The sequence below is a fragment of the Pocillopora verrucosa genome, chromosome 3 (assembly GCF_036669915.1).
Source record: "Pocillopora verrucosa isolate sample1 chromosome 3, ASM3666991v2, whole genome shotgun sequence".
Classification (NCBI taxonomy): domain Eukaryota; kingdom Metazoa; phylum Cnidaria; class Anthozoa; order Scleractinia; family Pocilloporidae; genus Pocillopora; species Pocillopora verrucosa.
In genome coordinates this window covers 5,216,037-5,238,666 of record NC_089314.1, presented here as the reverse complement: position 1 = coordinate 5,238,666, position 22,630 = coordinate 5,216,037, and the positions used below count along the sequence as shown (strand labels likewise).

The 22,630-nt window shown below is 38.0% G+C and overlaps 3 protein-coding genes across 6 annotated transcripts in view; 1 reads left to right on the top strand and 2 right to left on the bottom strand.

Annotated features, from left to right (window-relative positions):
• The window catches only part of LOC136279444 (uncharacterized), a 12,039-nt gene extending 5,286 nt beyond the window's left edge, over nt 1-6,753 (top strand). Inside the window, exons 3-8 of one of the 4 annotated variants that reach the window (XR_010716874.1) lie at nt 3,038-3,118; nt 3,296-3,374; nt 3,719-3,816; nt 4,409-4,445; nt 4,924-5,036; nt 6,505-6,659. Coding sequence is in view for 1 of the 4 variants with exons in the window: in XM_066163223.1 (XP_066019320.1) it covers nt 3,038-3,118; nt 3,296-3,374; nt 4,409-4,445; nt 4,924-4,956 (230 nt within the window). In the remaining 3 variants the exon portion in view is untranslated. Of the gene's footprint in view, nt 1-3,037; nt 3,119-3,291; nt 3,375-3,718; nt 3,817-4,408; nt 4,446-4,923; nt 5,037-6,504 lie in introns of all 4 variants that reach the window. The other 3 variants (XR_010716872.1, XR_010716873.1, XM_066163223.1) reach the window with 3 other exon arrangements.
• Nucleotides 5,914-16,755, bottom strand: LOC131770945 (uncharacterized). Its single transcript, XM_066163209.1, has 6 exons — nt 16,622-16,755; nt 13,020-13,506; nt 11,240-11,309; nt 10,402-10,491; nt 9,394-9,669; nt 5,914-8,906 (listed from the first exon to the last, which is right to left on the bottom strand). The coding sequence occupies exons 2-6, from the start codon at nt 13,446-13,448 to the stop codon at nt 6,193-6,195; spliced, it is 3,579 nt and encodes a 1,192-aa protein (XP_066019306.1). The 5' UTR covers nt 13,449-13,506; nt 16,622-16,755; the 3' UTR covers nt 5,914-6,192.
• A 3,609-nt stretch (nt 16,756-20,364) lies between these two features.
• On the bottom strand, nt 20,365-21,242 carry LOC131799519 (uncharacterized). The gene is made up of 2 exons (XM_066163433.1): nt 20,427-21,242; nt 20,365-20,376 (listed from the first exon to the last, which is right to left on the bottom strand). The coding sequence occupies exons 1-2, from the start codon at nt 21,240-21,242 to the stop codon at nt 20,365-20,367; spliced, it is 828 nt and encodes a 275-aa protein (XP_066019530.1).
• Nucleotides 21,243-22,630: the final 1,388 nt, after the last annotated feature.

Below are 22,630 nucleotides of genomic sequence, written 5' to 3'. Positions count from 1 at the left end.
ATATTACACAATGGCAATATGGCCTTTTGCCAGGCAGATCAACTATGTCTCAATTAACCCAAGTAGTTCATCAATTTGCTAGGGCTCTTGAAATGAGGCGACAAGTAGATGTCATTTATTTAGATTTTTCCAAGGCATTTGATCAAGTGCTCCATAAAAAACTTTTGTTTATGTTCAAGTGCCTTAGTATCAAGGGTTCTCTGTTAGCTTGATTTAGATCTTATTTATCTGGTAGAAGACACAAGGTTGTGATCGATAATTTGGCATCTGATTTTCTTCCAGTTATATCTGGAGTCCCCCAGGGATCTCTTCTAGGACCCCTGCTCTTCTTGATCTACATAAATGAGATGCCTGGTGTAATTTGAGGGGATACATCACTACACTCTTCGCTGATGATTCTAAGTGTTTTCATGTAGTTCTTGGCCAAGATGATGGTGGTAAATTACAGGAAGACTTAAATAAGTTATTTGAGTTGTTACGCCTTTGGGGAATGAAGTGCAATGTCAAAAAGTGTAAGGTTGTAAGGGTGGCATGCTTTAAATGTATCTATGAGAGAGAGTATTTTCTTGGTAAAACTAAGTTGGAACATGTTCCTGTTGTAAAAGATCTAAGTATTTTGATCAGCAGCAATTTGAGCCAGAATCACTACATTGATATTATCTCTTCCAGAGCCCAAAGAATTCTTAATTTGCTCTAAAGGACATGTAAAGATATAGCTGATATTAGGACTAAAAAGTTACTAAAGTAACTTTATATTACTCGGCTTGGAGAGGCCTCTCTCTGTTTGGTAAAGTTACAATTATTAAGAGTTTACTACTTCCTAAAGTTTTATACATCTCGTCAATTCTTCCTTCTCCTTTGGAGTTCATAAAGGCCCTTCAATCAATTATATATAATTTTCTTTGGAAGGGTCCTGATAAAATCGCCAGGACAGCAGTAATAAATGATGTTGAATTTGGTGGCCTAAAGGTAACTGATTTTACAACGTCAATTATGTCACTCCGACTTTCATGGATTGGAAGATTTCTAAGCGATAATTTTTATCCCTGGAAAGCGTATCTATTACATTTACTAAAACCTTTTGGTGGAGAATTTTTTCTTCATTGTGATTATAATATTAATGACTATAACATTTCCCCAATATTTTATAAGGAGATGTTACACTGGTGGTCAGATTTTCGTTCTAAATTTGATCTTGTAAGTCTACGTGAAACAATCATCTGGAACAATCATAACATTAGAGTAAACGGCAAACCTTTATTCTATTATAATTATAATAGCGCAAATATTATTCTTTTAAGCGACTTAAAATTTGATTTGAGTAACACAGAGTCCTTTAACCTTGCAAAACGTAATGGTTTAAAAGATTCCAACTTTCTGACCTGGACTGGTGTTCGTTGCGCAGTACCGAGTCATCTAAGAATTCGATGCCACGAAATTAAGAAAGATCATGTCAGATCACTGCAATTTAAAATCGGTGATAAAATCTTTGATCCAGCACTTAGCAAGTCTAGGGATTTCTACGGTTTGCTTATATCCAGTAAGGCGACAGAGTCCAGAGGCTTCACAAAGTTGAAATCTAAATTTTCTATTGATGATGCGGAAACAAAAAAGGCCTTCTCATTAATAAGGTCCTGTATCTGTGAGACATATGTGCAATGCTTTCAATTTAAAATACTAAATGACATTTTATTCACAAATTCCCGCTTAGCTAAGATAGGTTTAATACAAAGCGATCTTTGCACTTTTTGCAATACTAGTGCGGAAACAATTGATCACTTATTCTTTTACTGTGTTTACTCACATGCATTTTGGGAAGAATTTGAATCTTATTGGATCGCTATAGCCAAAGAACAAAGGAAACTTGAGTTAAAGACTATTTTAATTGGTGTCACAGATACTAATTGTTCTTTATTTAATTACTTAATCGTTTTAGGTAAGCTACATTTATGGAATTGCCGTAGGAATAATAGTCTTCCTTTTTTCCCTTTGTATAAGGAACTAGTTAAAAGAAAATATGAAACTGAATGTCACATTGCGGCTAAGTTTAATGATAGGAAGATGCTAGAGGCTAAATGGAAACCCATTTTGAATTATAATTTAATAGATACATAGGTGTGTAAGCAAAAAAAAAAACTGTAAAAAGTAGGGTAAGAATTGCAGTCTAAGGAAGTATTATATAGTAAGTAGAATAAGTAACGTCTTGTAGGTGGTATTATAAGTAGTGTTCGTCTTGTTTTGTAAAGTAGTGTTCTTCGTGTTGCAATTAAAAAAAAAAAAAAAAAAAAATACTAAAAAAAAAAAAAAAAAAAAAAACTTTATATTACTCGGGTGCAGTCACCCTATGCTAAAAGAAACATTACCAACTTAGAACAAATTCAATGCAAGGCCACAAGATTCATTCTTGGCAAGGAGTTTACTGAATACAAGTGCCTTTAGTTAGTAAATTAAATTTCTTACCTTTACCATATGGTAGGGTAATTCATGATTAAGTGTTCTTTTTTAAATCTTTTAAGAATCTATATGATTTGGATATTTTTGGCAATGTATAGTTTCACCCTTGTAACAAGCCTTTGAGAAATATTGATTATTTAAAACTTGATTTCCCTTTTAGTCGTACAGAAACTTTTAAGAATTCTGTTTTTACTTGGGTTTGTCAGGCATGGAACAAATTACCTCTCAGCATCAGGGAATCTAACACCTTACCAGTCTTTCACTAGAAATTGTTTAATTATCGTTATGATAAGTTCAGTGCCAATTTTTATTGGAAGAAATTGGTTAATAATTATTTTTATGATAACTTCAGTGCCAATTTTTTTATCCTATTTATCTTATTTCTATCAAGAGTTTGGAGGTTTTTTTTGTAAGTTTGACTTGTTCAATGTAATTAATTTGGAATTTGTATTAAAATAGGAAGATTAGTAGTACAAAAGTGGAAACATCACAATCAATACAACTGATAGCCTGATTTTAACATCATGAGACAAACCAATAAATGTTTACCTATCTAAGAGTATTTGATTTCATTTCTTTCCAGATTCAAGCTCAAATATGTATTTATACGAGTTCCTTTGTGGAAGTGAAATTTATGTAGAGCTGCTAAAACTACCAGAAAAAGGTAGGTGATAAAATTTATTGTAATCATTGAAAAGTCTCCTTAATTGCCCAGTTTGAATTTAGCCACTGACTCTCTCTCCTTTGTCTTTTTATCAGACTGTAAATTTTACTTTACATGTACACATCTATCCAAATTGTCTAATATGAATAGCATTTATTTAATTTTTTTTTCAGTCAGAGTCCAGAGTTGATAGCATGTCTAAAAGCAGAACAGGATATTGGAGTATGAAAGAATGGTTTCAAATATTGAGCAAAAGGTAATGCATGATCCTGAAAATTTCTTGATCAAGGAAAAAGATTGCTCTTGAAACATAAATTTTTTCTGCCATGAAAGAGTATAAACCATATTTCCTCAAATAAGCACCTGAGCAGTTATTCATAATTTTGGATAAAAGGAGGGGCCCTTATTGTAAAGAGGGCACTTAATCAAGGAGTGGGAGCTTATTATTCTCTTGTACTGATTCTGCTTTTGATGAAGCTAGATAAAAATGCTAATTTTCCTTCTGTGATACCTTGAGTCATTGAAAACTTACTTTCAGATAATTTGTATGTCATTTTCTCAATCCTGGTGTGGCTAGTGACTTTGTCTGCATCTTAACAGTTAGGGAGTCATTTCTGGTAGGGCTGAGACATTGGGGCACAGGGCAACCAAGCAAAGACAAATTCCTGAGAAGAGATCAGTATAAAGACTTTGACCTTGTAAGCAATTTTTTTCCAAGGGTAACCTGAGAATATTAACCTTTAACTTTGTTCAAGGCAGAGTGGTGGGATAGTACAAAAATGAGTAGACTGACCTGAATTTAACCTTGTAACTCCTAAGAATGACTGGCATCTAATTTCTCCTTACCATATCATCCCTGAATCAAACATGAAGGCCAGGAGAATAAAGGAGCTGATCACCCACTAAAGAAGCTCTTGATTGTTAGACAAATTCTCCATATTGGCATCTTAGAAAATGTCTAGAGAACAGTATGGAAAATATGCATACTGATTTTAGGGTGTAGAGGGTTAGAGCTGAAACTTTCAATATTGCAATGCTTGCAGTTTGGGGGGTGGTTACATAGTTTGCAACCATAGCTGCCACATGCCCAATTAAGAAATGTTGGTTTTGAACATCAAAAGGAATTCCGAAAAAAATAAATGTAAGAATGGAACATATATGTGCCAGAAAGTTGACAAGTCCTTTGGTCCATTAAAAAATGGTGAATTTTGGAGCTTGTGTGTGTGTGCTTGGTTCCATTATTTAAGATCATTTTTTAGCTTAACTTCCATTTTTTCATTTTCTCTGTAGTGGCATCAAACTGATGGAATGCAATTTGGACAAGAAGGTGAGTATTGACAATTTTATTGAAAGTAATTACATCATTTTAACATGCAGATGAAACTCAAGTGGAGAAATGAGCCTTATTGGTGAGCTACAATTAAGGCAATTGCAGAAAAGAGGCTTAAAAAATGTTAGCTTCAATGTGATTCAAACCCATGTCTCCAAGATACTAATTGGGTGCCACTACAAACTGTACTTAAGAGCCTCAGGTTGGGAGTGATATAAATTTTGGTGAGTTCTGGTTGTCCTGTGGTGGAATCTGATAAAAATTTAATAAAATAATTCATGTTGGAGAAATGATCCTTTCAGGCAAGCTGTACTTTAAGCTCAGTCTTTTTCTCTGCAATATCACTTAAATCTGTTAAACATTTGGTTGATATCACTATTTATTTCCTTGTGGGTTTTTCATAGTAATTCATATCTGTGACCAATTTGTTTCCTCCAACACATGCTAAAACTGTGACTCATGTTTTTCCTTTCAGTTCACTCTGGTGGCAAACAGTTGTCTTCAATAATCAACTTCCTGTTGTCAATAATTGCAACATTCACATTTGGTTACATTGCATCACAGTATGCTTTTCCTTCCATTGCTGTGGTACGTAACTTTTAAAGGCATTATGCAACAATACTTACAGCTGTAGATCTGGAGTAGGGAGCAAGTTTTAAGGGAAAAATATGGACCCCCATTATAATTCTATGAGGTTTTAATATACCCCCCCCTGCCCCCCACACAGGTAAATAGTACTTTTTGCACATCCTGATTGGCTAGTTTGGTGATGTGCTTAAGGTGATGTTGCACTGAATATTATTTCCTTCACATTTTGTTGTGGCACAAATTTTATATTAAGAGTAGCAATAATATTATATTTGGTGTAAATATCCATGCCAGGTGGGGAATGAAAGAGAAATTTAGATACTTCACTGGAAGTGGGATATACCAACAAGGATTACACCCCTATACCTCCCCAAATTTTGGCTGGGTTACTGAAGAAGAGCTGTTTTTTAGAAAAACAGCAAACAAATTTGGTAAGAAAGTTGTTACCCAAGAAACTCTGATAGAGTCCTCTGGGGAGCTTTTTGCCTTGCTAAAGAAGCAATCAGGGATAGATAAATGCTAATTACTGGTTGGGAGGTCTATATGGGAAGAAACAGTACCCAAGGTTTTGACTACGAGCAGACAAACCTACAGCCTTACTTAACTTGTTTGACTGTGGTTTAAAGCTTTACTCATTACAGCCAATCAGATTTTAAAGGCTGGCCTGCTGAGGGGCTTCAGAAAAACAAAAAACAGCTTTAGAAACTCTTTACGAAAGCCAATTTACATTCGAGAAACCGTCTTTTTATTAAGTCTTAGACGAGAACATCATTCTCTTCGTTTTTTGTGCTCCGCAAGGACTCTCGCTCCGCGCACTCGACATTATGCGCTCCTCTCACGTACCAAAATAAAAATGAATAAAACTTGGAAAGGCTGATCCAATTCCATGAATTTTTAATTACCTATTGAAAGTTTTTCATACATTCAAACCTTTCTCCGTTAAAATTAAAACATTAATTAATAGTTCTTGATTCTAACCTAAAATAAAATGTAACCTCGAGTCATCTAACAAGTAGCTGGAGACAAGTTCCATTGCCTGTTGTTACAATTGACATTCCATGACGTCAGGCAATGTAAGTGGCAGACGTGATACTTAAGTGACGCGATACTAAAGACAATCATTCCTTCTGTCAGTGCAAACGTCTGTGTCCTTCACTTAGAGAATTAACTTGGCGTCATCACAATAAAAAACATAAACCCGAGGCAGTGCTTTTTTCACCATAGAGTGAACCGTGTGCTTGTCACCCAGTGGATTGCCATATAGGAAAAAGTATCTCAGCTCTGAGAAGAATTTCAAATTATCCAACAGCTCGCGTAAGCCCCGCTCATTCAAATTTAAACGCATAAGATTTAAACTACGCAAACTGGGCAAGAAACGACAACCTCCTATGTTGAACGTAAATAATTGTGAAACCAGAGATGTTCTATCAAATCCTGTTGGTGATGCCTCAATCTCGTTTGTTTCTAGAAACCATCTTTCCGGCCCAGATATCGAGAGGTGACGTAAGGACGACATTTCAGAAATTGACCGACCAAGCGCGGCGGCTGTGACTGGAGTCAGTATAATGCCATGCAGTCCCAGTTTCTCAAGAGGCTTGTGCGTGATACTACAAAACAGTTTGTTTACTGCTTCAGCACAACAGTTATTCAAGTTAAGGTTAAGGGAGACGAGATTCTTAAACTGTGGTAACAAACCAGCGAGCTTCGTTACGTCGGCTGACGTCAGTGAGTGCTTGCCAAATGCAAAAGGAGATATTATGACATAACCAAGCTTTACCCAACACGTACGGGGGTTTGGTACATATTGAAGAAGTTCACAAGTATGTTTAGTTACACTCTGAAATACAATATTTTTTAAATTCTTACAATCTCTAAAAATGGTAACAAGACATTTCATCGTTCGCTCGTTGACATCTGTATCAATCCAAAGAAAGCTTAGATATTTCAAACAGAATCCCTCTGATGACGAACTTGTGGAGTGGGATGGAGTGGAAGTCAAGTTGGTGACATCAAATAAGTCAGCATGGTCATTACAAAACAGGCACAAATGAGTGATGTAAAAAAATGCCTGGCCGTTATGGTAACGTAGAATGCACGAGAAACTACACAACACAGACGAAGCACATCTGACAGCTTTAACCTTTCTTAAAAATTCCCCAACTGTGACAACCACTGAATTCTCAGTCATCCTAAGGGGAACGTCTAAGCAATCGAGAAATTCGATCGACTCGTATATTTTCGTCACCTTTTGATGAACAATTTCGTTTCCAAACCAAACCACACCATTAAGAGTAATTCCATTTAAATTTCTCCGTTCGGGTATAATTTCACGAACTGATCGGTCCTTAACAAAGATGATCCCATCAGTGCAATTTAAATAATGTCTTAAGACTTCAGTTTTAGATTGAACTTCACCAAATGAACTATTTACCAGGGTAAAAAACCGGTGGCGCTTCAATGTAATGTCACACATTGGCTCTTCTGTCCCTTCAGGTATCGTTTTTGACAAATCCAGTTCTGAGTCAGAAATTCTAACCGATTTCAAATGTTCAAAAACTTTCACTGCTCCATCATCAGACAAACCGCAAACAAATTGAAAAACATTTTCTAAGGATCTACAGTCGTCCAAAGTTCGGGTGCGGTCATTAATTTCACCGAGATTTCCTTCAGGGACACATCTGTAGTTAATATACCACGCTGCTAAGAATTCTTGTATGCTCTTGTGAATAAACGATACCATCCCTGCTGGTCGAAGATTCTCTGAGTACTCATTGACTTGAAGTAAGCCTACAATCCGACTTTCTTTGCAAATCCGGATGGCATGGGACAGTTGATCATACTCGAATACATGATCGTCTTCCATAAGACATTCTAACGCCACCTTTCCAATTTCAGCTAGAATCTCTTTGAAATCTTCAACTTTGCGAAAGTTAGCAGGAGAACATTTCGCTGCATTATGATTCAAAACGTACTGAACGATTTCAATGTACAATGTTGTTTTGGAGTCAGGAAAGCTCTGTGCGCTTCCTTTTTTCCACAAAGTGCAAAAGAACAGGAGAAGTAGCGGAACTCTCGCCAGATCGTACAGGTGTCGCTCGCGAAGATGATCCCGTAATGCGCCGGCTTGTATTTCGTCACCAAGCATTCTGACCATAAAGGAGTATATGTCCTTTATACTGAACCCAGTGATCTCAGCATGCACGTCCTTAAACTCTTTCAGCTCATCCGCTTTGGAAATTCGAGTTGTTATCAACACACAACAGTTTCTCAGCTTGTTTCCTTTGAATATCTCAAAGATTTCAGAGTTGCTTCCGCAACGATATTCGTCGTATCCATCAAAAACGAGGAGAACTTTGTCTTGGTTGTGGGTGATGTAACTCAGCAGACCGTCCTTCATGGCTGTGTCCTCATCGGCAAAAATATGGGAGGCGCTTATGATATCTCTGAGTTTTTGATATTTAGATACCTTTTTGAGATCAATAATAACAGCAAGCTCGAACTTCTTCAGGATAGCTCTCTGTTCATCTGTCAACCTGTTTTCGTCAAGTTCAGCCCAGTCCATAGCCAGTTTCTTCACAAACGTGCTCTTCCCAATTCCAGTCTGCCCTTGCACGAGTATCCTGTTTGAAGGCAATCCGTTCTTGTTTTCAGTGAGCACATTAGTGTAGTGATTCAGTCCAGCCTGTGATGACCCAGCTGGGGTTTGTTCTTCTTTCACCAAGGACAGTCGAGTGTAGATCTCGTGAATATTCACGGCACATTTCTTGGACCACACAGAGGTTGGGACCGTGGCGGTCCTTTTGTAATGCTCTGCAAGTTTACGTCGGCAGATTTTCACATCAAAATGATTTCTGGGTACGTCTGGTATGTCTGTTTCAAGAAAACAAAATCCCGATTAAAAACAATCATTAAAATGATGAATGTTCACCCATGATACATTTCAATGGCATGTACAATTTAAGACTAATTGTTAACAGCTGGGTCTCAGGCTTAAGGTATGACGTCAGAATCTGTTAATGGACAATTAAACAACCTACCACCATAACCCCCTTCTCCCCCCCCCCCCCCAACCCACCCATCATTTGTACACTGATAATAAAATATTTTAACTGCCTGGTTTTGGGTCACAGATGGGCTTAATTTAAGTGTCTGCATGCGTCCACCTAATAGCGATGTCCTCACTTAATAGCGATGTCCTCACTTAATAGCGATGTCCTCTTAAAGCAGGTTTGGTTTACAGTAAACATGGAAAAAGGAAACCAAACTTTGGCCAGCGTCTGCTTAGTACAAAATTCACTGTCACGGAATATATCATTTCAATTATTTCTAATTAATTAAAGTTTTTGAAAATAATTACCATGATTGTCACAAATTTGCTCTGCTAAGTCTTTGCGCTGCACGCATTCATCCTGTAATGCAGCAATCAAAATTTGATAAGTTGCTGCAGAACTATTCTTCTGTTTCCAGTGCATTAACATGGCGTATCCTCTCTTCTCCAAATCCTTGTGTCTTTGTTCTATATTCTCTAGTTCTGCCTCCTCGACTCCCAGGCGACGCCCAAGCGTATCCCACTTGACACCAATTCTTTTGCCTAATTTCTGTAGTTCATCATTTGTTGGTGTGCCTTGTTTTACTACAGTAAATAATAAATTATGTTACTGGGGTCTTGTCCATGAGATAAACAAATCACATTAAAGGAAACAAACATTTCCAACTTAGTTCAATTGTGCCAATCAGTGCTCAGGACCACCACAAGCAAAAATAGCAAAGAATTTAGAAATCAAATCTTACTGGTCACATTTAAGTAGAGGCTGACTCTGGTAATAAGTAACAGCCATAGATAATAAAATAACCCAACACATAACTCAGGCCAGGAGTGCATTCAAGATACTCCAATGTAGCATCATCTGTGCTACTCACCAAAGCTTTTACTAATGTTTGGAGAATTAATTAAATCATGTATCCCAAGCCCTGTGCTGCTACCATAACACCAATGAAAAAGAATGATACTATTGAGTGATATAGTATGATATACAAGTAAGATACTGTATATAAACACACACATGGGTGCGTGTGCACACACATGCACACCATCCATAATCCTCTGGTTGACTGCTCTGTAAAAGGACTACACTAAGCAACATGCATCACAAAGAACATCAGGGTTAACTTTTATCTCCATCAACTTCATATAATTTGACAAATTGCCATGTAGCTTATTTTTCTATGACCACTTATCATCTCCTAAAATGAAATCTCTTACACAAAATTTCTGATAATCTTGAATCTTCTATTCAGCAACATTATAATTAAAAATTTATATAGTATTAGGATTCAATCATAGCCAATATGTCTAACAATCAACCTGCTAAGTCCCCAGATGCAACTTGGGGTTGTTTAGGATCCTGGTTACTGCAGCCAGGGGACACTCTCCTTTTTCTCCTTTTTCCTTTTTCTACAAAAAAGAGGATTTCATCTGTTAAATAATTTCACTTACGCCTTGAGACACAGTAAACTATAAGAAGATCTAATATATAGAGGGGAAAAACGGGATACATCTATGCTGCAGAGTAGACTAATCTATCAATTTTCTCTTTTCAAATTACTTTATAGTTAACATATTTTTAGCATGTGGCTTCTAATTTTGTGGAAAATATCAGCTTGCAAAAATACAAGGCTGTTGCACAGTTTAATTCAGAGGAAAATAGAGGCAACATTTTGAAGTTGCCAGTGTTAACAAATTCAGTGAAAATGCAACAAAAGATAGTAGACTTAATCAATTACAACAAAAGCAAAAAGGCAGAATAACACCACTTCATGTGAGAAAACAACAGGCAATACAATTAATAAATCAAAAGGAACATTCAAACCAGAGATAGACAAAGATTTAAAATAATAATCAGATCAAACACGTAGCTGTTAAAAGCCATAAAATATTCTGAGGGGGAGAAGAATACCGTTGGGTAATAATGAAAGCATGAATGTAATGCAGTGAACCAATCAGATTTGAGAATTTTAAAAGTACAATGGAAAGGTTCAATGATAAGGTATTTCCTCATGGTCAGGATGTGAAATGCAATTATACTAAATTCATGAGATGTTATTCTGGAGTATTGTGTCATAAAATACACTGGTGTAAGCATGGTTATAAGTTAACAGTTTCAGGAACTGTCTCCACATTCTCATATTTAGGAGCAACTCACCTGCTGACATTGAAACACTGCTTGAGTCAGTTTGTACTGCACATAATGGCAAAGGTCTTGAACAAGAAGCCTAGAAACAAAAGAAACAGATGCACTGTCAGAAGAACCCTTTTTACTTGAACCTGGTTAACTCAAACCCCCACCCACTTAAACAAGATGCAATTTCCCTTAGGTTTGATTCCAGTTTTCCAGTCATTTACCATCAGCTAACTCAAACTTGCTTAACTCCAACTCAATGTAAACTAAAACTAATTTGACTTTCCCTTTCCTCAAATTCACTGTAATAACTCAAACTTTAAGATAAAATGTTGGTTGATTATAATGTCATAGCTGAATGTGATGACATTCATGAAAATGAAATACATATAACTTAAATAAACAAGACTTGTAAAAAAGCTCTTATAAAACAGTCTGAATGTATGAAAATGACTGTTAATTGTGCAGGAAAGGAAAAACATGATTCCTTAAATTAATTATTAACAGGACACAAACCACATTTAACTTCTACTGATTTTTTGTTTCCCTTGGGGGTTTGAGTTGGTGGTGTTGCACTGTACATCAGCATCACAGAATAATTCAAATGTGTGCAAAGATATTTTATAGTTGCATTCCATTTATTCATTTCAAATTCGTCTTCTCTTAGGTGCACTGTCTCAAGAGCTAGGTCTATCAAAGCTATTGATAATTGATTACCAATGAACTCAATCGGCTCCATAAGCCAGTCATGTGAGTGATTTAATTCTGATAAGCATGCAATGCCAAGGAAGCATGAATTATAAAACAGATAAATAAGTAAATACTACCCAGTAAATACTAATGGGGAATGTAATTAGAGGAGAACTCTGAAAAAGAAAAGAAATAACCACACAAAAACTGCCAAAAGACAAGCAGAAATGAAAACCACAATCAAACTCAGAAGAAGATCAAACCAAGACCAAACTGAAGGCAAATGTGGAAAATAACTAACAAGTTTAAAGAAAGAAAGGAAGTTATTCAAAGAGCAAATAAATAAGAGGAAACAAAGAGTAAATCAACTACTGTGGTTTTTCACTGAACTTCATGGAAGAGGTGATTTGGATTTGTCTCAGACTCAGATTAAAAACAGCCAGAGTGTAAGGTGGGATGTTGTTAAAATTACTCATTCTGTAAAACTACTGAGAAGACATTTAATGTTAAAAACCCTACTCATGCTACTTGGCATCAAGTGGTTTTGTACCTAAGATTGTTTCTCACCAAAATTCAGTAGAATTGTACCCAGTTTGAGTTGGTTTGTAACCAAACTAGTGGCTGATTTGTACCCATCCCAATAAACATTCATTTGAAATACCTCACATGCAAGTGTCTGAACAGATTCACTTGTTGTGTATAACAAGTAAGTCAAGTCAAGCGAGTAAGATAAAAAGAAAATTCTGTTGTGAATAATATTATTGGCTATAACACAAAATAAATGCAATGTCTTTAATAGAACAGTGTGTTGTTTATACCTGTGACTATTTTAACAATAACAATTAACTAGTGTAAGAGTGATTTTTTTCTCTCTTTGGTGGCTACATGCCAAAAATGGATGCCAAATATATAAAACATATTTAATGTGGGTAACATTGCTATTTAAAATAAGAAACCCATCTTACTTTAATCATATGTAACAATGGAAAACACACTCGACCTAGGAGGGTACAAAATGATTGGGTATGAAATGACCATGCACAGGTACAAAACGACTGGTGATCTGCTAGATGATTTGATGTCAAAATACAACATACAAGAGTAAAATTCTCACCACATTTGCTGGTAAAGAAGCTACAGACCCTCTGGGCATTGGGTATGTTGGTTGTGTCAGAGTACTTGGTGCTCGTGATGATGGAAAAGCTGGTACATTCGAAGGTCTGAATCTTGCAGTAGAAGTGTTGACAGTTGACTCCCCTGCTGTCTGAGTCTCCCTCCTATTGTCCATAGGTAGCTGTGGAGGTTTGTTCACACCAGATGTCATGTGACAGTCTGTGGGGTAAGTTCTAGAGTCAAAGTGCACTGCAAGTGACTGTGAATTTTCAGTAACTCTTGAAGCTGATGACGAAGAACAAGAAGACAATGTGGATGACACAGATGGAACAGTAATGTCTTGTGATGAAGGTGGATCATCAGGTATAACTATGACTTCTACAACATCAGATGACTCCTCCATTGTCTGACCACACCTATTACTCTCCATCAGTAGAGTAAGTGTTCTACTTTCCCATCAGGCATGTAAATTGAAAGCTACTGGATCCCTGGAAAGTAAATAAGAAAACATGAGGATACAGTTTTGATTGCAGTTAATTCAAGCTTAATTTTTTACTTATTTAGGAAATATAGGTTACCTGTCATAAGCCTTGTGGCCAAGGCCTATGGTTTAACATAACATCTAACCTGGTTTTATTACAGGAACTTATAACCCCCCATTCCCAAGCCCCTCCCACAGCATAATCTATAATTCGTCAAGTGTTCCCCATGAATGATAGTCTTAGATATTCATTTATACTCTTGGGCAGAGCTTGACACTGTGGGAGGTAAGTGTCTCCTCATCCTCAACATACTGACTAGAATCCAGCGGTCAAATTGCCAGGTGGCAGAAATCCACATATATAATAATAATAATAATAATGATAATAATAACAACAATAAAATAATAGTGGGATTTAGTGGTGGACATTTCTTGAAATGGATCTTCTTGTCCACTGCTTCCAGTTCAAATTACACTAGGTGATCGTTCTTTTACCTTTTCTGTACCAAAACTGTGGAATGTGTTACCATTTGACATAAGAAGTGCCAGCACAGTTAGTATCTTTAAAGCCACGCTAAAAACTCACTTTTTCCATCATACATTCTTGTCATAGTTGTTTTTATTATTGTGAGTTTACATTTAGTTGTAATCTTAGTTTTTTAAATTATTGTAAGTTTACTCTTAATTGTAATTTTAGTTTTTAAGCCTTTTCATTTTGTTTTTTAGTCTTGTCATGTGCATTTGAACATTTTATGGAATTTACGCATTATAAATGTCCTATTATTATTATTATTATTAGAATTCAAAAGGTTGGCTTTTGTGGATGGATCACGGAAAACCAGTATAATTACAACTTCATGTTGTTTGTTGGAAAATGTATTGTTTATTCCAAAACTTTTTCTAAAAAAAATATACCATGTCAGCCTTTTTCTCAGTTTTTAAAACCTAAATAAATTTACTTAATAAATGCAAAAAGTGTCCTTAATATGCATAACTGTGAAGTAATACAGGTGCATGTACCATGCCAGCGAGTTATTTATGACTCATAAATATAGGCCAAAAGAACACAAGAACAGCTTTGCAAGTGGTATTTTTCTTCAAGTCCAAACATTGAAAGTATAGCACAAGTTTAACCTGTTTAAGAGCATGTTTGCATAAATTAACCATGGTCTTGGAAGGATAATAAATGGTTGCCATAGTCATATAATTTTAAAATTCTCTAATTTTTCCCTGGATTTTTCTTTAAAATAGTAAAATTTCCGTGACCAAGTGAATTAGCAATTTTATTTATAAGTGCTGAACTTCCAACATCCCCTCCCAGCCATCCTCTCCACCCTTAAATTTATGCTTTCAGCATGTCACATACAATGTATATATGAACTGATAGTTCCTAAAGGTAACATGGAAAAGGGTCGATTTTCTTGGAAACAAAACATTAGCTTATTATGCAAATTTATTCACCAATATTATACACTTACCAATCTAGTACCTTTCATGTCCATGAAAGGTACCAGCTTTGGGGTAGCAGTGAAGTGTCAGTGAGGCTTCCGTGACATATCAGTGGAGTATACTGACATTTTTTGTTCAATATCAGACAACTGTCGACTGATTATTGAATGACTGTCAACTGACTATCAAACGACTATCAAGGGACTATCAACTGATATGACCACTGCCATATCAACCATTACATTGACCTGACACTACCTACAATACACATGATCCAAAGAACCAATTTGTATAAATTTGTTTTAAAAAAATGAATTTTAAGTTTCTTTATCAGCCTAATAATATATGGATGCAAAAATTTCAGCAAGCTCATACACCGAGAACACATCAACAAATCTCAAACAGTGCAGAAAGTTGAAACTGAGTGCAGAAAGTTAAAGTGGTGTAACAACAAATCTTAATTAAATTGACCAACTAAAAAGTTGCAATAGCACATTAAAACCAAGCAGCAGATGGGTTAAGAGAAAGTAACAACATTAAAATTCAGAGGTCAGAGGAGAATTCTTGGAACAAAAACATCTCACAAAGCACAAAAAACAACTGGCTAAAAGTTTGGTAGTCTTGGCATTTCAAAGATGGCACCAAAGTTAAATAGAAAAGAAAGAACCATAGACCCTGAACAAAATTCTCAGGGAGTTTTATGCAACAGATTGTTAGAAAGACAGGGAGGATTACAAGCCTGAGCCACTGTGCAATGCTTACAGCTATTGACTGTACATAACAGAGAAAGAGTACAAATGTTCAATTACATTACTTTTGACAGAGTTTAAAAGCTGAAAGCAAGTTCTTGAAGGAAAGTGCAACTACTTGACAAGACAAAGGCAGGTGGCAGAACCAGTGAGCCATGACCTGACATAGAAATGACCAAAGAAGAAAAAATGTTTGCATGTATATCATCAACTAGTAATCCCATGATTTCTCTTGAGCAATTTGGGATAAATTCGCAATGGTAACTTTTTCAAAGACTGAGAATTATTATTAAGTCTTTGTTTGGTTATTGTGTGTGAGTGTAGACAGAAGGTACATGTATGTGCGTATAATGTGATAGAACATTCCAGAATATTTTGGAATGTGCTTAGTCGTCATGTTTACGATGATTTGAAAGACTATTCAAGACTATATATACTCATCATATCTTTACAGACTTTACATCTGGTGTTTGCATCAAACGGTTGATGTCATTTCTCGAATAATAAAAAATAAAGCTGTGTGTTGTAGATCACAAGTACAGTGATCACCTTCGTGCACGAATCGACAGAAACGAGCACCGTGCAGTTGGTCTTCTGAATTAAGGCTGTTGTTCTGCACTGATTGTAGGAACCGATTTTAATTTCTGTTATAAACAAAGCTACTTCATAAAATTTTGAATTCAACAAGGCAAGAGCTGAGTCTTATGGAAACAATCCAGACTCGCTGCGGGGAAACTCAAGCCGTTTCAGCACAAGTAAAGGCATGGGAAATATATTTGACGAAATCGAAAGCTAGCATTTGGTCCATTGCGGAAGTGATTTGTTTGCTTCAGTGATCTCGCGCATTACTGTGGATAAAATTTAGCATTAACTCTCCGAAAGAGAAAATCTTTATAACTTAGCCTTGTGTATGTGCCCACATACCTTGAAACTTTGCAAAACTAGTCGTGCACAGCTCTACAAATCCAAGTCCAAGGTTCCTCAAGTACAACATTAACCAGACAGGAATTCAGCTATGGTGCAATAACAATCAACACCCGTTGTGCATGCTGTCTAGTCCCAGCTTCTACGTGATCAAGTTTGTCCGTCTCTGCCTGTTGTATCCTCCTAATGCATATACTATGCCTTGGATTCGTACAGATAAGATTTACACACTGATCGACCATGTGCTTCTTCTTTTATTACCTACTTCATATATGAGTACATGAAGCCTGTCTGCGCTCAGTACGTCATGTAATACATGACATCCCTCCTTTTCTTGAAGAAAGAAAACAATAGTCCTTAAGACTTAATCAAAACAAAACATGCGAATCTGAAAATTGGACGGAGAGCTGGTAATAACTAATTCGCTTAATTTCAACACGAGATTCACCGGTTCTAAGCAGTCCTTGTATCAAAACAACATTTAACATTTCGAATCAAAGTTCACTGTTTCAAACGAAGTTCAACATTTTAAAACAAAGTCTTTATATCTCCCAGGGAATCTCCTCTGTCTCTGAGGTCTTCCACCTTTTGGTGTTGCTGGTGGGCTAGGTACTGTTGCTTGATCAACTGCTGCATTCTTACTAGCAGAGGTTGTACCAGATTTGCTTCCTGCACTTGCTTGTGCTAAAGGTGTGAGATGAGTTAGGGGTCTACTGGGAGGTGTTGTAGGCACTACTGGTGTAGATCCACTCATCACGTGATTTGGTACCACGGTAATTTCAGGTGTTGTCGGTACATCGACACTGACAGGTGGTTCTTCCGGATTGTCAGGGCTCACAAACTTCTTGACATGGGATGTATTCCTTGAATACTGCGTTCCACCTGGAGTTTCCACAATAACACTGTTACCGGTCTTGCTAACCACTTGGAATGGTACTGGATTAAATGGCGTGGAAAACTTGTCTCTTTTCTCTTGCCTCACCAGGACTTGATCACCAACTTGAACTTCTGATGGTTTTGCATTCATGGATTTATCAGCTATTACTTTGGTCTTTGCTTTCACTTCGGCATCTCTATCTCGAGTTTCCAGGTCCAAGTGATGGTCGGCACGTAGCTCTGGTAGCTTTCCTCTCATCTTTCTGTTAAACAATAATTCCGCAGGGCTCTTACCGGTTGTCGCGTGATCAATACCTCGGTATTTAGTCACATATCTTCTTAGCTCCTTCACCCAGTCTAATCCTTCGGCTTGGGCAATGCGGATCCTCTTCATCAGCGATGCATTTTGTCTCTCTACCTCCCCGTTGGCTTGAGGCCATTTTGGTGTGGTCTTGGTGTGAACAATTCCATTCTGCTTACAATATTCCCGGAATTCTTCGGAGCGGAATTGTGGACCATTGTCTGACTTTATGGTCAGAGGAAGGCCATGGCGGCTGAAAATCTCTTCCAGGTTGTCAATTACTTTCTCTGTGACGGTTGACATCATGATGGCGTACTCATAATAACGACTGTAGTAGTCCACAACAACAATGATTGAGTGTCCCGAAGGAAGTGGTCCTAGGAGGTCTATAGCTAGGTCTTGCCAAGGACCTTCTGGTAATGTCGTGGATCTCAATGGCTCAGGTGGGTCTGGGCGAGATACCAGTTGACATCCGTGACAGGACTTGCAGAATTTCTCTGCTGCCTTATCCATACGAGGCCACCACACCTTACTTCTTAAATTTTGCTTTGTTCCCACAATTCCTAGGTGTCCTTCATGGGCTAAGCTGATTGCCTGAGCTCTGAGTTTGTTTGGTAACACAATACGGGTACCTCTCAAGACTAGCTGTCCAATCACACACAGTTCTCCTGCGGCTGGTGCATAGTTTTTGCACTTCTCAAATCTGCCAGTTTTGATTGCTTCTCTCAGGACTTTTAATTCTTCATCTGTTGCAGATGCTTCTTCGACTTCTCTCGTGGTTAATGCTTGGGGAGTGGCACTGATAGCTGCGAATCGGATGTACTCTTCTGCCCCATGTGGATGACTCGTCACTTTGTCTTGCTTAAGCAGGCGGGAAAGAGGATCAGCTATATTATTCTGCCCTGGAGTATATACAATTCGGAAGTCGTAGGGTTGTAACCGTATTGTCCACCGTTCGATGCGGGCACAGGGCTTGGAACGTGGCCCGTAGATGACCTCCAACGGTTTGTGGTCAGTTACCAGATCAAATTTCATGCCATAAATGTATGCATGATACCTCTCACATGCCCAAACGAGAGCGAGGGCTTCCTTTTCGGTCTGGGAGTACTTGCGCTCACACTCTGTCAAGCTGCGGCTTGCATAGCAAATTGGCACCCATGCTTCATTTTGGTTCTGTAGTAACACAGCTCCGAGGCCGACTGGACTGGCATCAGCTATTACTTTGGTTGCTGCGCCTTTGTTAAAATATGCAAGTGTTCCTGCGTCAGCCATGCTCTGTTTCAGAATCTTAAAAGCGGTTTTCTGCTCAGGTCCAAAGTGGAATGGAACAGCCTTTCTGGTCAAGCTCCTTAGTGGCTCAGTGATAGTAGCGAAGTGAGGAATAAACCTGCTGCTATAATTGGCCAATCCCAGGAAGCTTCTTACTTCGCTGACGGTGGCAGGTTCCCTTGTTTCTTGCAAGGCTCTGATTCTTTCTTCTGTTGGGCCAATCCCTTTTTCAGAGAGAAGAATTCCCATGAAAATCACTCTGTCCACATTGAATAGGCATTTGTCAGCATTGAGAGTTAAGCCATGCTGCTTGAGGCGTTCCATTGTCTTATATAGGCGTTGGTCATGAGTTGCCTGATCCGGGCCATGTACTATGATGTCGTCAGATATATTATCGACTCCTTCTATTCCAGCTAAAGCTGTGGATATCTCATGTTGGTACTGCTCACTCGCTGAACACACGCCAAATAATAGACGTTTGTACCTGTACAAGCCTTTGTGCGTCACAAAGGTGGTGATCTGTCGTGACTCTGAATTAAGTTCCAATTGGTGGTATCCCCACTTTAAGTCTAACTTGCTAAAGACTTTGGAACCATTCATATTGTGTAGCAGTTCATCTACAGTTGGTATTGGGTATCTGCCACGTACTATGGCCTTGTTCGCTTGTCTCATATCGATGCAGAGTCGTATGTCACCATCTGCCTTTGGTATGATCACTACTGGATTTACCCATGGTGTAGGCCCGTCTACTTCCTCTATAATATCACAATTCAACAACTCTTGAACCTTCTTTTCTACCTTCTCTTGCAGATTGAAAGGAATTCGCCTCAGGGGTTGGGCTACTGGTTTCACTGTTTCGTCTATGTGCAATGTTACTTGCTTGGACTTCAACTTTCCTATCCCACTAAACACTTCAGGGAATTTTTGCTGCAGCGTCTGTTTGCCTTCAGCAATTGTGGCAATGTCAACACCTATTTTCAGCACCCCCAACCTCATTGCGGTGTCTTTGCTTAAGAGTGGTATTCCCTTTCCTTTGATAACCAGGAATTCGGTCTGGACTCTTCCTCTGCCCACTAGTACCTCACATGTGAAGCTACCTTTTACTGGGAGGGGTTTGCTGGATGCATAAGCGTACAATTTTCTGTCAACGGGAGCTGCTTGTGATTTACACTTGATCTTTTTAGCCTTCAGATCTTCCCATGTACATTCATCGATAATGTTATTGGTGGCCCCAGAATCCACCAACATTTCCAATTCTACTCCACCCACAGACAATTTGAGCATATTTGACTGACCTTTATTGGTGACCCTGAATGCATAATCGACTTGCTCCCCATCGGGTTTTTGTTCTTCTTGCACCTGATTGACTCCTGGCTTCTTTGGTTTGGTTTTGCAGACACTAGCAAAGTGACCTTTCTTTTTACATTTTTTACATGTTTGACCTCTGGCAGGGCATTTCGGATCTCCACCAAGGTGACCACTCCACCCACACCGAGGACACTGACTGTCTCTGTTCTTGCTCTCTTTGTTTCTTTGTTGATCTTTTGGTCTCCTAGGTTTTTCATAGACCCTGTGTGCTTCTGTAGTCTGTTCACTCAAGCTAAGCTGAGACATTTGGTGTTCTACACTTTCACACTGTTCTGCAAGCTCTAATGTGCGTGCGAGAGTAAGTTCATCTCTTTCTTCAAGCAATTTACGTTTGACATAATCTGACCTGCATTTGCATAAAATCGCATCTCTTATCTGATTGTCAAAGTCTGCCCCAAAATTACAGTCTTTCCCTTCTTTTCTCAGTCGGGTTACAAACTGCAAAACGGTCTCACCTGGCTGTTGTTGGAGTCGGTGAAATTTTTGACGCTCAAAAGCGGAGTTAACTTTGGGGAGAAAATAGCCATTCAGTGCTGTTACAGCGGCGGCGTAGTCCGTTGCTTCGCCGGTGTTCGCGAGAGTAGAGAAAATTTCTTGCACATCTTGTCCCGCTAAATGGAGTAGCATAGCTCTTCTTCGTTGTCTGGTTGTTGCATTTGTACCTTCAGTGATAATCAGACCTTTGCCATCGGCAAACAATTCAAAAGATGTGAACCATCGCGTCCAGCGTGGTCCTAACGTGGCAGGTTCCGAGTGACAATCGAACTTAGGAATCCCTTTGGAAGCGCCATTTTCGCTCAAAGACATCTTGTGTCTCACAGAATTATCCTCGTCGCCAATGTTGTATCCTCCTAATGCATATACTATGCCTTGGATTCGTACAGATAAGATTTACACACTGATCGACCATGTGCTTCTTCTTTTATTACCTACTTCATATATGAGTACATGAAGCCTGTCTGCGCTCAGTACGTCATGTAATACATGACACTGCCCAGTCTAGTTAAATTATTCACAACCCAAGCTCATTTCTATTCTGTTTTTAACCAGGGCATGTCAGTGATGCTGGTGGATTTTTTTTCTTTTTTCATTAGAAAATAAAAACAAACAGCACAAATTTGGATGGAAGCAGTTCAGTTTGGGTGGAGAAGGAGGGGTTTAAGAAGGGATGAGATGGGGGAGGAGGGAGGGAGCTGAAGACCTGGCGTTTCCAATTCCTCCATAAGTACTTAAAAACCCAGGATTTTTAAACGATTTAGGCATGCGAGAAATAATCTAAATCGCTGTGCAGTGAATGATTCAATACAAACAAGACAAACCAGATCAGTAAGGGCGCAACAAAGATGGGGAGGAAGTATACTACCATTTCTTTTAAATTTATTTCAATGTATCTGCACCCCCACTCTCTTAATCCCCGTCACGCTTACTCCACGCTCCTGACTCCACCCCTCCTTGGGCGTTCTGATCTATTCAACAATTTACCACTACGCCTTTCCCGATTGTGCTCATAAAATACTGGAAACTTGCTCACTGGAATGCCAAAGAGTAGCAAAAAAAAAAAAGCCAAAAATTAAAAAAGTTGCTACCGTAATGCTTTGATGTTTTCGTAAAAAAAAAATTTACTAAAAGCTTTATTTTGCGTTCGTTACAACAAATAAACAATAGCCTCTATTGGCGCGAAAACAGAGAAATTTTTGTCAGCGGACATTATCTGCTCCTAGATGCAAAACTGCGAGCTTCGAGGAACAGATCATATCCAAGGACGAATATACGAGCATATTTTCGCGCGAGTTATTGGCTATTGTGTTTATCATCCTTCAAATATTTTGCAACACAAGTAGAAAACATTTTTCGAACAGCTCAGCTGTTTTTCTGCTTGGAATGTTTTCTTGATTGTTCTCCCTACTTCTGTAACAATCACAAAAAGGCACTCTCTCATCTTGAATTGAATTTCCATATTGGACCTAAGGTTTGAAAATTGGGTAACATGACTTGGGTGATATTCACGGATATCAGTTGCTCCAAACGCCAACAATTGCTCAGTAAAAGTTGCCGAGCAAAATCGGGAAAGATCAAGTCATCACATAGCATGTTCAAAATCTACAGTTTCAGTTTCGTTAGCCGAAATTCCTTAGATTACTTAACTGGAGAACACTTAAGAACAAACATTATTACGCCCTTTATATGCACTTTAT

Bases quoted from the DNA above. Each gene is read 5' to 3' on its own strand.
- LOC131799519 (XM_066163433.1), bottom strand. From the start codon at position 21,242: ATGTCTTTGAGCGAAAATGGCGCTTCCAAAGGGATTCCTAAGTTCGAT.
- LOC131770945 (XM_066163209.1), bottom strand. From the start codon at position 13,448: ATGGAGAGTAATAGGTGTGGTCAGACAATGGAGGAGTCATCTGATGTT. The intron at 11,310-13,019 runs GTGAGAATTTTA...TTTTGTTTCTAG, and splicing joins CTTCTTTACCAGCAAATGTG to GCTTCTTGTTCAAGACCTTT. The intron at 9,670-10,401 runs GTTGATTGTTAG...TATTTACTGTAG, and splicing joins TGCATCTGGGGACTTAGCAG to TAAAACAAGGCACACCAACA.